The following is a 16256-nucleotide window of genomic DNA, read 5'->3' as shown; positions in this document are numbered from 1 at the left end:
CCACTTTCTTCTCAAATTTCTAATTCTAAGTGACTTTACATTTCAATGAAAACCATTCACTCAACCTTACAACAGCATTTACTAAATTTTTAATGTTTCGATAAATATAATAAACGGGTCTTAAAATTCTATATCCCATGTGAGGAAAACACTTAAAATAAAGGTTAAAACTTGGGGGTAGGGGTTGCCATGAAGTAATTTCTAAGCGAGCCTTGTAAACCTCAGTTTCATAAAGAAGCCAGACACTGGAAAATCTACTGGGAAAAAAACAACATTGCCCACACTGAATCCAATTTTTTGAGAATATTACAAAAATAAACAAATGATTATGGATAAACTTTCTTGGGGTAATCAATAGGCAAGTAAAAAAGCTTGTGTCTCCAAGAATGAAACCAGAAACTCTAGGAAAAGACCTAGAGTTTGTAACCTACTACTTGTTTGGTAAAAAATTTCATATGAAAAACATTTTTCAGTGGCAGCCCTACTAGATATGTAGGTTTCCAAACACATATGAAAAGTCACCATAAAATAATCTTACAACCTTCCTAGGATTCAGAAATGCTATTTCCATATTTGGTGAGGGGTACCCAGGATTGAACTCAGGGGTACTTAACCACTGAGCCACATCTCCAACTCTTTTTTGTATTTTATTTAGAGACAGGGTCTCCCTAAATTGCTTAGCATCTCACTTTTGTTGAGGATGGCTTTGAACGCATTATCTTCCTGCCTCAAACTCCTGAGCAGCTGGGATCACAGGTGTGTACCACCGCACCCAATTTTATTTCTGTATTTTTAAAGAAGAATACTCCATATTCATTCCTAGAAACTAATTTAACTATCAAGAAAAATAAAATGTCAAAGGAGGGAATAGAAGCCTCTGTTTGTGACCCTACTTAGATTCTACTCATGTCCCTTACCACGATTCATTTCCCCGCAAAGCCAAACTCTATTACACTGCTCCCTTCATGTCCACCCAGAGCCAGGAGCTATGGATGTGGAGTATAAATGACATACATAGCACAGAGACAATGTTTATAGAACCACACAAGTATAGTAGCCCTCAGCTTTTCAAGTTTCCAAAACAATTTGCTCTCCAGAGATAAAATGCAGTCCAGTGATATAGCCATGCTCAACTTCTAAGAGTTGCTAATATAAATAACTATCATATATATCTTCATTCAGAAAACAGAAAAGAGTGCAGCCAAGTAAGTAATAAACTTGGTATTTCAGCAACACTGACTGAAAACCTAAACTGCAGAACTCAGATATGTTCCCCTTGAACTGAAAGCCCCATTTCTTCCCTCTTATCATATTCTCAAACTCCATTGGAAGGGACAGACTTTGCATTCTACTCCCTCTTTTCGCATGGCAAGTGCTTTTAGTATGACCGATTCAGAGTAATCAAGGAAGAATAAAATCTCTAAGTTCTCTCTCTCTCATTAGATGCCCAGGCTCTAAGTTTCAAATGCATCCAAAGTCTGGAGACAAAGCTCATTTTCTAAGAAATGTAGGAGGAGAGGACAACTAGCTTTTATTGAGGGGCGTGGTATGTTTCACAAGTAAGAACTCATTTAATACCTCTTCATATTAAAGAAACTAAAGAATAAAAACACAATTTGTTCAGGTTTGTCCAGCTAGATAGCCAGTGGCCCAGCTGGACCAAATCTGTCTTAGTTTGGGTTGCCATAACTAAATACCATAGGCTGGGGGCCTTAAGCAACCAAAATTTTCTCACAGTTCTGAAGGCTATAAGTCCATGAAGGGGCTGGCCAATTCAGTTCCTAGTGAGGTTTCACTGAGGCCTTTGTACAAGGCTGCCTTCTCAATCTGTCCTCACATGGCAGTAGGAAAGAGAGACAAAGAGCTCTGGTCTCTCTACTTAAAAGGGCATTAATCTCATCATGGGGACCCTACTTCATGAACCCTAATTAACCTCCGAAGACCATCGCATTGGAAGTTGGGCTTCAACATATGAATTTGGCACAAATATTCAGTCTGTAACATTGTGATACCAACTTGAAAAGAGAGGGAAAACCCAGGGAAGTAGAGGTGCTAGGGTGACACAGGAAAAAAATAAAAACATACTGAGAGAGTAAGTAAGTATTGAAAGTTAGCATCCTCAAAAACTATACTAGGGTCAGCCGTTTACTTTTTTTTATTCTTTCACAGCAACTGATAACATAACTAGAAAAGAGACAATACTTTTACATATCCACGCACCATGCTCATTTAACAAGTACTCACAATTTGCTTCATTTGTTGATAATCTTAGTCCAAACTACTTTTACTGTAATTCTGTATTTCAGTTATCTTTGCTTGGTTCATTCAAGAACAAGCAACTCCATTTAGAATTTTCTTGAAAGTATTTTTTTGCATTTAATTCACAGATGAAAAAAAACAATTCATAACTTTATTTCTCTAATGAACAGCCCATAATTAAACGGGGGGGATTTATCTAAGATAACTCCGCACAATTAATAGAACTTGCCAAATTTACATTTTCCAATGTTTTTAATAACTGGCATATGAAATAGTAGTTGATTAAAGTACTATATCCTGTGCCAGTTTTGTTTCTGCACACTCTCATTCTACTGGGTAAAACATATCCTCATTCTACAAGCTAACACATTGCCTAGAGCAGAGAACATTGAACCAGGAGAGCTGGATACTCATTCTGGCCCCATTATGTAAATCTCTTATGGGCTTAATGTATAAGGCTCAATTCCTCCACTGTAAATTAAGAGATTAACTTTCCTCCTATGGGCTGTTTTATACAACTATCAGCAATAGTATTAGAGGGAAGGGTGATAAAAAGAGAAGTAAAATTCAAACCAACACTTAGCTTCATCTCTTTACATACTAATAAAAAGATTAAATTATAAATGAGAGAGGGAGGGGTGTGGGAGAGGAACTTGTAATGATTTGGGTATCCCCTCAAAAGCTCATATGTGAGACAATCAATGCAAGAAGTTTTAGACAAGAAATGATAGGGTTATGAGAGCCTTAACCCAGTTAGTGCAGTAATCCCCTGATGGTATCAGCAGAGTGGAAACTGAAAGTGGGTAGGGCATGGTGGGAGAGGGTGGGCATGGGGGAGGGGGTGTGCCTTTGAGGTATATATTTTGTATCTGGCAAGTAGAGCCTCTCTCTGCATACTGATCATAATGTGAGCTGCTTTCCTCTGCCACACTCTTCAGCCATGACATTCTGCCTCACCTTGAGACCCGAAAAGTGCATCTGGGTGTCTATGGACTCATACCTCTGAAACCACGAGCCTCTAAATAAAATTTTCTTCCTCTACAATTGTTCTTGTCAAGTCTTTTAGTCACAGCAGCAAAAAAAAAAAAAAAAAAAAAAAGACTTAACTAAAACATACATACAATTCTATTTTTAATACCTGCTACATTAGATAATTCCTTCCTAGACAACTATCAGGATAATTCTGTTCCATTTTGAGGGAGGTCAAAATAATAGCAACATGATGCAGGATCCAAAGAGGAACTGCAATTAATAGACTGAGATTTTACTGGATTTCTGATATAAATCCATGAGCATGCTTGGTGGTCTTGTAAGGTATGCTTCAGTAAATAAATTTATATATATACAATTTATATATACATTAAAAAAATAAAAAGTATTTTAAAAAGCAGTCACTAGGCTTAGAGAACAAAGAATAAAAGTAACCATGATTTCATTGACTATATATCATTTAATTTCAGGACATATGATTTATTTAAATCATGTTTTAACAAGATAGAATTTTTTAAAAAGGACATAAAATTGGGCATTCCTTGCCTACATGTCCACAATTCCAGTTAGCTTCAAACAAGGAAGACATGAAGTGCAGGGAGGATCTAGGGCCATTAGTACCCTGAGCCTGCCATTCCTGTAGGATAGTGAAAGTTATTTCTGGGTGTGATTACTACATAAATTTTAGTTATCCCTTGTTACAATATCTATAATCTACTTTAAAATATATTTGCAGAAGAAATGCAATAGTAAGCATGATCCAGTTAAAGTTCCAACGTTAAGGGTAGTTCTCTGTCTTACTAATAACGCTCCATACCTCAAGGATGGTTGTCTAGCCTTAGGTAAAAAGACCATACTCCAAAGGCAGCTAATGAACACTGCTCATTATTCCTATCTAAATCAATAATAGGGGCTTTTTAAATTAGCATACCAATGACTGCAATTGACTCTCCTTAGTGAAACTAGTCATTCAAGGTGTTCAGATTATCTAAAAATATCTTAGAGATGTTCCATCCCTATTCCCTTCAATTAGAGAATATGACAGTCTAGTAGAGGCTATGGCATGGATTTTTTTTTTTGGCGGGGGGGGGGGGTACTGGGAATTGAACCCAGGAGCACTTAACCACAAAGCCACATCCTCTAACCCCTTTTGTCTATTTTGAGGAAGGATCTCACCAATTTGCTTAAGGCCTTGCTGAGTTGCTAAGGCTGGTGATCGTCCTGCCTTAGCCTCCAGAGTCACTGGGATTACAGTTATTTGCCACTACGGTATGGATCTTTATGAAACATTGGGATCTAAGACATTGGATTTGGATCCAGACATTGGATTTCTTGATGCCTGGTGCAAATTATAAGAGTAACAGATTCCTACCTCCATGATGTTTTAGCATCTTTCTAGAACAAATAAATCTTTTATATAAAATCTTGATGAGAATATTTACAAGAACAGAGAGCCAGGCAACTTCAAATTTACAAAATAGGTTTTTCAGACAATTTTGTTCCTACTGGCCAAAAGATATGTTTAATAAATATTGGTATTATAGGGAGAATTAGATCTGAATCTTGCTTCAGTATGAGCTAGCAGCAGAGTGACAGTAATACTGATGTACCTGCAAAATTCCATTACACTTTTTATCCAGGAATTGTTATTAAAGGCACCATTTCCTCTATCAAAATAATCCATTTTGAATGACAAACTATATGAAATCTCTACTTAATAGTGACATTGGATTGGGGAGATAAAGCTAAGCCTCATGAAATTTGAAATTCTTCTGCAGCTGCTCTTATCTACTAAAATGAACCTAAGATGTATGAATATCACATTGATCGTGGAATATGGACTGAGTGTTGCATAAAAAATTCAATCTATTTTCCAAAACTAAACTACCATTACAGAGCTGTAGAATAGATTCAAAACCAATTTATGGAAATAACAGGCTATATTATTTGAATCAATCCTCTTACATTGAACAATTTAAAATGCTAGATCAAATATTTGTGTTACACACACACACACACACACACACACACAAATATATGTAAATATTTGTAAAGTATCATAAAGGCACCAAAGACGTGACATTGAGACTTTTAACCTATCCCAATATGTCTGAACTTTCTGTTGACAACCTCATGGAACCAGGGACCAAATATCAAAGCTCAAAATCCACCCAAGGTACAGATTCTAGACCTTGTCCATAATAAACTGGTAATCAAAGCCTGCAGACTCAGGGAAACCAACCCATGCAGGGCTATGCATTTAGTGCCTGGAATGACCCTCAAACTTGATATAAAGTAATCTTAAACCTAAAGGATCCCCAGGTCCTACCACACAAAAAAGGCAAATCACTTGTGGAATGTACCTTCATCTCAGATTTTAAGTTACTGTATACAACCAGAGTGAAATTTTTCATAGGTAGTTTCACCCACGCTAACAAATTATTAAAATCTACAGGTTGCTTTAGAAGTAGAAGTACATTCATTCCAGCAGCTTGATTTTTAAACACACACACACACACACACACACACACACACACACACACACTTGCATACAGCTTTCTTGCTTATATTTACTGCATTGATAGACATGGTTAAGATTCCAATCCCTGGGAGGGGAGAAAGGGGATGAGAGGGGTCTGTGGGTGGGAAAGATGATGGAGTGAGACGGACATCATTACCCTAAGTACATATAGGATTGCATGAATGGTGTGACTATACATCATGTACAACCAGAGAAATGAAAAGTTGTGCTCCATTTGTATACAATGAATCAAAATGAATTCTGCTGTCATGCATAACTAATTAGAAAAAAATTTTTAAAAAGAGTCTAATCCCTTCTTTTTCTGTCTTTTGACCTTTTGTGACATTGAGAATTGTGGAACTGCTGTTGTGAGAATAACCTGCATTCACTTGAGCATGATATGGTGCATGAAGGTAGTAGCACTTCGATTAGACCTTTGACACCTAGAATCCAAAATTAGATACTCCTGACTCTAACAGAACACTTTAAAATAGAAACATTACAAAGGAAATTCAACTTTAGGTTTCTCTAGAGTTTTGACAGGGAAGGAGAGAAGGGGAGAAAATAGCACCAGTAAATATAGCAGGGCAGCCACAAATAACTAATTGTGTGTGTGTGAAAGTTACAGTGAAACTCTGAGCTGCTGGAATGTAGCAGTGAATTTATCTGGCAACTACTAGACTGACTTGTGGGTTATGACAATTTTTTAATGGGCAGGGAAAAGGCTACTTCTGGAAAAAAATCCACTCTGAGGCTTTAGAAAAATTTATTCGAACAATATTATGTAGTATGTAGATATACTAATGTTGATTGTAGGAAAAGCACAAAATTGAACAATCAGCCCAAGAATCTAATGAATGGGAAAGAACAACCACAGCTGATGTGGAATGTCTGGTGCAAGTTCAGTCTATTCCATTAGAGAGCCACATGAGCTTGAGAAAGCAACTGGACCATTAGCAGATCTTAGTTTGCTCTTCTATAAAATAACACTGGAAGACCAGATAAATTCTGTGACTGCTTCGACATCCCAAATCAATGATGTTTATCCTTCTGTGGAATCCTCAGTGGAGGCATATCTCGAGAGAAGCAAAGTTTATTCTAGAGGCTACAAGTGATTCCCACATGGAAATCATGGCTCCAGACAGTATACTGAGGCAGAAGAGGATTTGATCCACAAATAGGCACTAGTTACTTGTTGCTTCAGACTTTGAAGGTGCCTGTGTTTTAGAAAATGGGGTTGCAGTGTTTCAGTGGGATTCAAGCAATGGCTTTACATCCTAATAGGATAAAGTTTATGCATAATTCTGTGTGACCCTTCAACTACTGACGTTCATGCCATGTTATTGTTAGTGTTGCATGTTAAGCCAGCAAATTTTCAATGAACTCTCGCTGGCTGTACCACAGACACAGATGTCAGGCGGACTCCTTTGTTCATAAGGTTCTCATTATTAACTCAACCCAAGCTGAATATTTGACTGAAGGAAAGGACCATATCATTATTTTCAGATTTCATTCTATGACTTAACAGGGATACATCTGCCAGCTTTAGAAACACCAAGTACTTCTTGGTGCCAGCCTTGGCATTCTTCTCTATGACTATTACCCCAAATGGTTCAGCTTGAGGAAGTCTCCTCACCATCAAAACAATTTAATAAAAACTTAATTGTGATTAAGAGTTACTCATCAATTGACAGAGCATACCACACTTGCGCTATTTATGAATTATTCCACACAATATTTTAGGCCTAACAAATAGAATCCACATTCATGGTGGGTAAGCCAGAAAGCTAGTTAAATGTTTTCATGATTTATAAGGTCTGTGTTATACTTAAAACCATATTTCTTTAATAGGTAACCTGGCATTCCATTGGATAATTCAATCTGCTTAATCTACTCTAAGGCTCTGGGGCAGCTTAGGGGACATCCAGAACATGGATTTAATTCCTCTCTACACCTTTGGGCAATATCTCTCAGCATAAATGTGATAGGAATTTCTGTCAATTGTAGGGTAGAATTCAAGTTTTAAAATATTAACACTAAAAGCCAGCTACACTGGTGTATGTCTATAATCTCAGCTACTTCGGATACTGAGACAGGAGGATTTCAAGTCAGAAGCCAGCCTAGACAACTTAGCAAGACCATGTCTCACAATAAAAATAAAATGTGGCTCAGTGGTAGAGCATCACTGGGTTCAATCCCTAGAGCTGCAAAAGAAAGAAGTGGTGGTGGTGAGGGGGGAAGACCCTAAAGCCATTAAAGTCATTTAGAAAATGTTAGAAATCACCCTTATTCCAAATATAGAAAATATGTTATAAGCCTGTTAAAAATATAAATTAAGTCAGACATGATAACACATTCCTGCAATCCCAGAAGCTCAGAAGGCTGAGTCAGGAAGATTGCAAGTTTGAGGCCAGTCTGAGCAACTTAGTGAGACCATCTCAAAATAGTAAAAAAAAAAAAAAAAAAAAAAGTGCTGGGGTATAGCTCAGTGGTAGAGCATTTGCCTAGCATATGTGAGGACTTGGGTTCAACCTCTAGTACTACCAAAAAAATTTAGATACACACACACACATATGTAGATTTATATGTGTGTATACATATGTATATATGTATGTGTCTGTCTACATACATGTATATGCATATACATTAGATAAAATAATTCAATTCTTCTAAAGTAGAAAAATTTATGCTATAGTTGTCCCAAATAAGTGGAAGGAGGACCAGTTTTCCACTCTAAAAACTTATACATAAGAAAATTGCTTTAGTGTTTCAGCATCTTACAGTATCTTCGAACTGAAGGTCTAAGGGAACATAGTTCATGTTCCCTCATTTGAGACAAATGATGATTTCTATAGCATGAATATCTAGGTTAATATTAGACATATCATAATCTAAGAACATTCTTAAAACAAGATTTCCCGTGAATCTTACATTGATTGAAGCTGTTCTGGTAGACACTTTTAGGTTTACTTCTTCTTTATTTTAGCTTATCAAAAACCCATATCTAATATTCAACCAACTTTTTTGTCCTGTGGATTAACTTCCCTAGGTATTTTTAATGGCTGTAGAGACCCTACTATCTGGCTCACACTTGTATATATCAATAATTCTTTGAACATGGCATCCAGAAATAAACACTTCAGATATGGTCTAATTACTTACAGATCACAGTGCAACTGCACTTCTTATGATATAAAAATATTTATTAATAACAGACTGAATATATCTGCAATGGACTAAATATTTTTGTCTACCATAATTTATATGTTGAAATCCTAACCCCTAATGTGATGTTATTATGAGGTAAGGATTTGGGGAGGTGATTAGATTTTGAGAACAGTCCTCATGAGTGGGATTCATGACCTTATAAAAGAGACCTATAAGAATTCTCTCAGACTCTTTCTGCCACATGAGAATATAAGGAGAAAATGGCAATCTGCACCCAGAAGAGTGCCCTCATAGAACCTAACCATGATGGCATCTTGATTTTAGACTTCCAAAGAAACATCATACCTCCCAACCAATCCATCATATCCAAATTTTAATATTCAATACTTGGATTTTTATTTTTTGCACTTACCATGTTGTATGTCTTTCATATCTAGATGAAGACTAGACATTAAGATTCCAACTGCTTGTGATCTTTTGTTGCTTAATAACTTGACAACCTGCTCAAGAAAAAAAGGAAAAGGGAACATTAATTTGAACTCCAATGTACTTACATTTTAAAATCCTAAATGAAGAACAAATTAAGAGAAAACACCTTATGTCATTCCTTAAAGTATTTAAAACTGATTTTTGTTTGAAGAGAGCTTTGGGGCTTTATATAATAAATCTTAAAAGTCATATTCTTTACCAGTCTTGTAAGAGCCCGACCTGTCAACAAGTAAATTTTCTTATAGTTTAGGAAATTAGTTTGGTCTCTATGAAATAACAATTGTACATTTGATCATTTGTAGTCTGATATTTTTAAAGTATTCCTTTTTTACTATGATTCTGTGAAAAACTGATCAATAAGCAAAGGGCAAAGTAAAAGCACATGCACAGAGAATCTGTTAGATCAGATCAGTTGTACCATAAACAGAAAATGTGCTTTTATTTGGGTCATTTAGAAGGCTCACTATTTTACTGGCAGTTCCTCTTATTCTGCATTTGACCCACATTTTATGGATAACTTTCCAACTAATTAATAGAGTAATAGAAGCATCAGACTGAAGGGACTACATCAGTTCAATCTCAAGTCAGCTGTCCAGAGGAACTTAGAAGACAGTACACACACCCAGCTAGGAAGGTTTCTGAAAAAAGAGGTGGGTAGGCTGCTATAGAACAGACACATTTTAACCATGTTCTCTAGAAAATAACACACCACCAATAAATCCTGCTTATGAAACTCTTATCCCAGGTCCTGATCCTTGAGTGGAAGCAATTTCTATTTACTCTCTGTGTTTTGTTTTAAATCTGCTTAGAGAAACATTAGAGTTTTGAAAAGGAAAGAAAAGTGGTTATGGTCAAATTACCAGAACTGACAGCTGCCCTAACAGCTATTGCCTTTGTTGACCTTGTCTTTCTTTTTGGTTTCAGTTGGATCAATCAAGAAACTAATAAAATAATCATACCCAGCTGTCACACAAAGTCACAGAGTAAAACAATCTTCTTATAATAATTGCATTCCTTGTCCCCCAACAGGGATGGTGGTGGAGAATAAAATAAAACTTCCTGAAAGACTAACCACAAAACCTCCTGTCATTTCTAAAAACTTTCCATGGTAAAGTGACAATATCTCACAAAGGTACTCCTTTCTCAACGGGAAAAAAAAAAGAATACAATATATAAATTTTGATACTCTATTTGATCTTCAAACATTAAATTTCACCTAAAAAATAAGGTTAAAACTTGAATATGCATCAACTAGTTCAACTAAGCATTTCTATCAATAGCATATCTTCTTCAGAGCTGAAAAACAGAAATTTAATATCAAAAAAGAAGACAGCATATGTTCTTTTCTAAAAAAGTGTATCTTACTTCAGGTAAGTATAAACTGGGTCCCATCTGAGCTGCTTGACAAAGCAACTTCTACTAAGTTTCCTGTCGTCTTCTGGCCCCTATTTGCAATGGACATGTTTGAGTCCAGGTGTCATTTGACTTCCCCCTGGTATTGACATGTTGATTGCACCCTCATAGCGATTCCCTACTCCAGGGTTCCTGCCAGTTCTCAATCCTTTTGAAGGTGAATTATTCTGATTTTGTCTCGTATTGGTATATCCCAGAGTTCTGTACCACATTCCCTTTATGATAATTTCTCTTGTAAGGACATACATGCCCATATCTTTAATTCAGAAGTTTTCCAGTTGATATCTCCATTTAAATCACCCACATAAATGTCCATTTGACATGCCTAAGACCAAGGTCTTATCAGTCCATTCCAAAACGTCCAGCCAGCTTCTCCTTCTTTACTCTATATGATGAAATAAGGATACCATTATCTTTCATCTACCTGCCCAAGTTGGAAACCAGAAATCTCTGTACAGTTCTACTGGGAAAGGAATTCAGGAATAAAGAGAGATAATGAGTCTCAAAAAAAGAAAAGAAAAGAAAAGAAAAAGAAAAAAGGTACCCATGAACCATTCAAATGCAGAAAATACCCATGAACTGAAATGCAAAAAGCACCCATGAACAGTTGTACCTCCTGAGTGATGTACCCTTGGCTCACACCCATAACCTTGTCTAAAGAAGTAACATGATTTTATTCTCTTTTAATGCTGAATAATATTCTATTGTGTGTGATTGATATGTGTGTGTGTGTGTGTGTGTGTGTGTATCTCACATTTTCTTTATCCACTCATCTACTGAAGGGCATCTAGGTTGGTTCCACAGTTTAGCTATTGTGAATTGTGCTGCTATAAACATTGATGTGGCTGGCTGCATCCCTGTTGTATGCTGTTTTTCTTTTATTTTATTTATATATGACAGTGGAATGCATTACAATTCTTATTACAGATATACAGCACAATTTTTCATATCTCTGGTTGTATAAACAATATATTCACACCTATTTGTATCTTCATACATATATTTTGTATAATAATGACCATCACATTCCACCATCATTAATAACCCCATGCCCTCTCCCTCTGCACAATCTAGAGTTCGTCTATTCCTCCCATGCTCCTGCTCCCTATCCCACTATGAATCAGCCTCCTTATATCAAATAAAACATTTGGCATTTGTTTTTTTGAGATTGGCTAACTTCACTTAGCATTATCTTCTCTAACTCCATCCTTTACCTGCAAATGCCATGATTTTATTCTCTTTTATTGCTGAGTAATATTCTGTTGTGTATATATGTGACCTTTTTTTTAATCCATTCATCTATTGAAGGGCATCTAGGTTGGTTCCACAGTTTAGCTATTGTGAATTATACTGCTATAAACATTGATGTGGCTGTGTCCCTGTAGAATGCTGTTTTTAAGTCCTCTGTGTATAGACCAAGGAGAGGGAGAGCTGGGTCAAATGGCGGTTCCATTCCCGAATTCCAAGAAATCTCAATACTGCTTTCAATATTGGCTGCAGCAATGTATGAGTGTGCCTTTTTCCCCACATCCCCACCAACAATTATTGTTGTTTGTATTCTTAATAGCTACCATTCTGACTAGAGTTAGATGAAATCTTAGTTTTGATTTGCATTTCTCTAACTGCTAGACATGTTGAACATTTTTTCATATATTTGTTGATTGATTATATATCTTCTTTGAGAAGTGTCTGTTCAGTTCCTTGGCCCATTTATTGATTGGGTTATTTGGTTTTTTGGTGTTAAGATTTTTGAGTTCTTTATATATTCTAGAGATTAGTGTGATAATAATCTAGAGATCTGATGTGAGTATGGTAAGAATTTATTCTCAATTAGTAGGCTCTCTTTCACCACACTGATTGTTTCTTTTGCTGAGAAGAAGCTTTTTAGTTTGAATCCATCCCATTTATTGATTCTTAATATTAATACTTGTGCTATAGGAGTCTTATTAAGGAAGTTGGGGCCTAATGCGACATGACAGAGATTTGGGCCTACTTTTTCTTTCAATAGGCACAGTGTCTCCGGTTTAATTCCTAGGTCCTTGATCCACTTTGAGTTGAGTTTTGTGCATGGTGAGAGATAGGGGTTTAATTTCATTTTGTTGCATGTGGATTTCCTATTTTCCCAGACCATTTGTTAAAGAAGCTATGTTTTCTCCAAAGTATGTTTTTTTGGCGCCTTTGTCAAATATAAGATAACTGTTAATTATATGTGGATGGAGTTGGAGAATAAAATGCTAAGTGAAATCTGCCAATCCCAAAAAACAAAATCCCAAATGATTTCTCTGATTTAAGGATGTTGATTCATAATATGCTGTGGGGGTGTGAAGGGGGTGTGGGAGAATTAAATGAACTCTAGAGAGGGCAAAGGGGAAAAGGAGAGGGAGGGAAAGAGGAATAGGGATAGGAAAGATGGTAGAATGCGATGGTCATCATTACCTTAAGTACATGTATGAAATCATGAAGGATGTGGCTCTATTTTGTATACAACCAGAGATATGAAAAATTGTGCTCTTATGTGTAATATGAATTGTAATGCATTCTGTTGTCATATATAACAAATTAAAATTTAAAAAAATATCCTCAAAAAAAAAAAAAAAAAAGAAGTAACATGAGGGCAATGCACAAACACAAGGAAAACTGATGCAAAATTATATAACTTAGCTCTGGCTTTACCTCTAGTCTAGCCCCTAGCAACCGTCCCTCATAAATACTAACACCCCACACAAACAGGTTGGTATTTCTCCCTCTGGTGATAGTCCACATTCTCCCTTGAATGTATGTGCTCCTTGCTTTACCCGCAAAGGCATTGTTCCTGAGATTGCCCCCATTACACCTTGAATATATATTTATTTTCCTAAATAAAAGTGTAACTATGCCTTTGACTTATAAAGATTCTGATTCTTGGTATATGTGATTTTGTCACATCTATCAAGAACTCTGCTAGTCCAGAGTCAAGTTCTCCCTTCTCTCAAAAAACTCCTCTGACCCTTCTTTGGAGATATTTCTCCTCCTGTGACAATACCACCCCTTCAAAATCATACTTCAGTCTGGTATCAAGTTTAGTCATTTATAACTCTTCTGTACCTTTGAAAGCCATTCCTCCTCTGTTGTTTATCATAGCCTATTTATTACATTCTTTATCGTATCCTGTACTGATTAATGCAAAAGATTTCTGACTATTCTCTCAAACTATGTTCTTTAGACCAAAAGGCATCCCCACCACCTAGAGATTTACTAAAAATCAAGTTTGGGGGCCCTATCACAAACCTGCTCATTAGAAAATCTAGGAATAGAAAGCATCAGTCTTCATTTTAAAGCCTTCGAAGTGGTTCAAGAACTACTAATGTAGCCTCATCCTTTCTTGCCCATTCTCCAAACTTATGTCCAAGAACCCACTCTGAAAATGCTGATATTTGCATGTTGTTTTTTGACTTTTAACCTTTACTTTTTTACAAAATTAATTAGTTAATTAATTTTAATTAGGTATATATGACAGCAGAATGCATTTTGATTCATTGCACACAACTGCAGCACAACTTTTCATTTCTCTGATTGTACATGATGTAGCGTTGCACCATATGTGCAGTCATACATGTACCAAGGTAATGATGTCCAACCCATTCCACCATTGTTCCTATCCCCATGGCCCCTCCCCACCTCTTCCTTCCCTTTGTCAATCAAAGTTCCTCCATTTTTCCCATGCCCCATCCCCATTTTGGACCAACATCCACTTATCAGAAAGAACACTCAGCCTTTGGTGTTTGGGGATTGGCTTACTTCGCTTAGTATGATATTCTCCAACTCCATCCATTTACCTACAAATGCCATATTTTTTTTTCTTTAAATAATGCTGAATAATATTCCATTGTGTATATATACCATAGTTTCTTTATGCATTCATCTACTGAAGGGCAGCTAGGTTGGTTCCACAGTTTAGCTATTGTGAACTGAGATGCTATAAACATTGTTGTGGCTTCATTACTGTCATATGGTGATGAGCCCAGGCCCAGGTTAGGCCCAGGACTGCCATCTACTTTTTAAACCTGAGTGGCTTATGTTTAAGAGTTAGTGCTTTAAAAGAACATGTAGAATGCTTCATAATTCAGACCTAAAAACTTGTGTTTTCTTTATAATTCAAATGCCCTTGATTACAAACTGTATTTTACATTACAATGCCAAGATAATAGGTAGAAAAATGGGATATAGCTAAGATTGGGTAGAGCTTTTGCTTAGCATGATTGAGGGCCTGGGTTTGATCCCAGCACTAAAAAGCAAAACAAAAAATAAAGAGGAAAAAAAATTATTTTGAGTCTTTGTAAAGTCATATCAGATTCAATTAATTTTCTCAAAGTCATTATCTTCCCTAAGAAGCACGACTGTATAGAAATCATGAACTAGGGATCTGTAAAATAAAGTTATCTTTCTTTCTCTCTCATTGCACCTGAACTATCTGGTATCTTTTTAAAACAAAGGTTCTGATTTTTGAGTATGAATGAGGCTGAAGGTCTTCGTTTCTAACAAGCTCCCAAATAGATGATACCATTGTTGTGGAGCTCAGAACACAAAAGTCCAAAGTTCTCCCATTTGCTTCCTAACATGTTCTAGAAAAGCTACATACTGTTCAGTACTCTAAAGCCTCAGTTCCTTCATCTACAAGTCGATATCAGCATCGACTTCAAAGAGGTCTAGTGGATAGCATGGCAACACACCTGGCACTCTTAGCAATGTACCTTGTTACAGTTTATAAGTTAATACAAATAACAAAATGTTTGTCAACTTTTATCTTCAGTTGGGTCTCAGTCCATTGAGCTACTAATTCATTCAACTTTGCATCTGCAGTGAACATCATTCCAGGAAAAGCCTCGGATTCAACATAAATAGCATGATAAATCCCAGATTATACTTTGAAATGAATCAGAAAAAAAAAAAATTGAAAAAAACCAATTCAGGTAATGGAATAACTCAGGAATAATTCAACAGCCTTTTATCTCTAAAAAAGATCAAAAGAAGTAGTAATTGAAATGTTTTAGGTAAACTATTCCTTTTTATCTCTGAAAATTGATAGAGAAAAATGAATTGGAGGGTTAAAAAATTCTTAATAGAAACAATGATTGCTTACTCCTTCAGTATTAATTTTTTTCAAAGATTCAATAATTGATGATAACTATAAGAATGAGGAGTATGCCAAAGTACCATCTTAAAATAAAAATTATTATGGGGTGCAGTGGCACATGCCTGTATCCCAGCAGCTTAGAAGGCTGAGGCAGGGGCATCTCAAGTTCAAAGCCAGCCTCAGCAAAAGTGAGGCACTAAGCAACTCAGTGAGACCCTGTCTCTAAATAAAATACAAAATAGGGCTGAGGATGTGTCTCAGTGGTCAAGTGCCCCTGAGTTCAATCCCCCATACCTTAAAAAA

General features: G+C 36.2%; 1 protein-coding gene across 1 annotated transcript in view; it reads right to left on the bottom strand.

Annotated features, from left to right (window-relative positions):
- Window positions 1-16256, bottom strand: part of Fmn2 (formin 2) — a 371367-nt gene that overhangs the window by 213166 nt on the left and 141945 nt on the right. Inside the window, exon 5 of the mRNA XM_071619722.1 lies at window positions 9351-9438. Coding sequence (XP_071475823.1) covers window positions 9351-9438 — 88 coding nt within the window. The remainder of the gene's footprint in view (window positions 1-9350; window positions 9439-16256) is intronic.

Source organism: Marmota flaviventris, chromosome 12 (genome assembly GCF_047511675.1).
Source record: "Marmota flaviventris isolate mMarFla1 chromosome 12, mMarFla1.hap1, whole genome shotgun sequence".
Taxonomy (NCBI): domain Eukaryota; kingdom Metazoa; phylum Chordata; class Mammalia; order Rodentia; family Sciuridae; genus Marmota; species Marmota flaviventris.
This window is presented reverse-complemented; position numbering and strand designations above follow the sequence as displayed.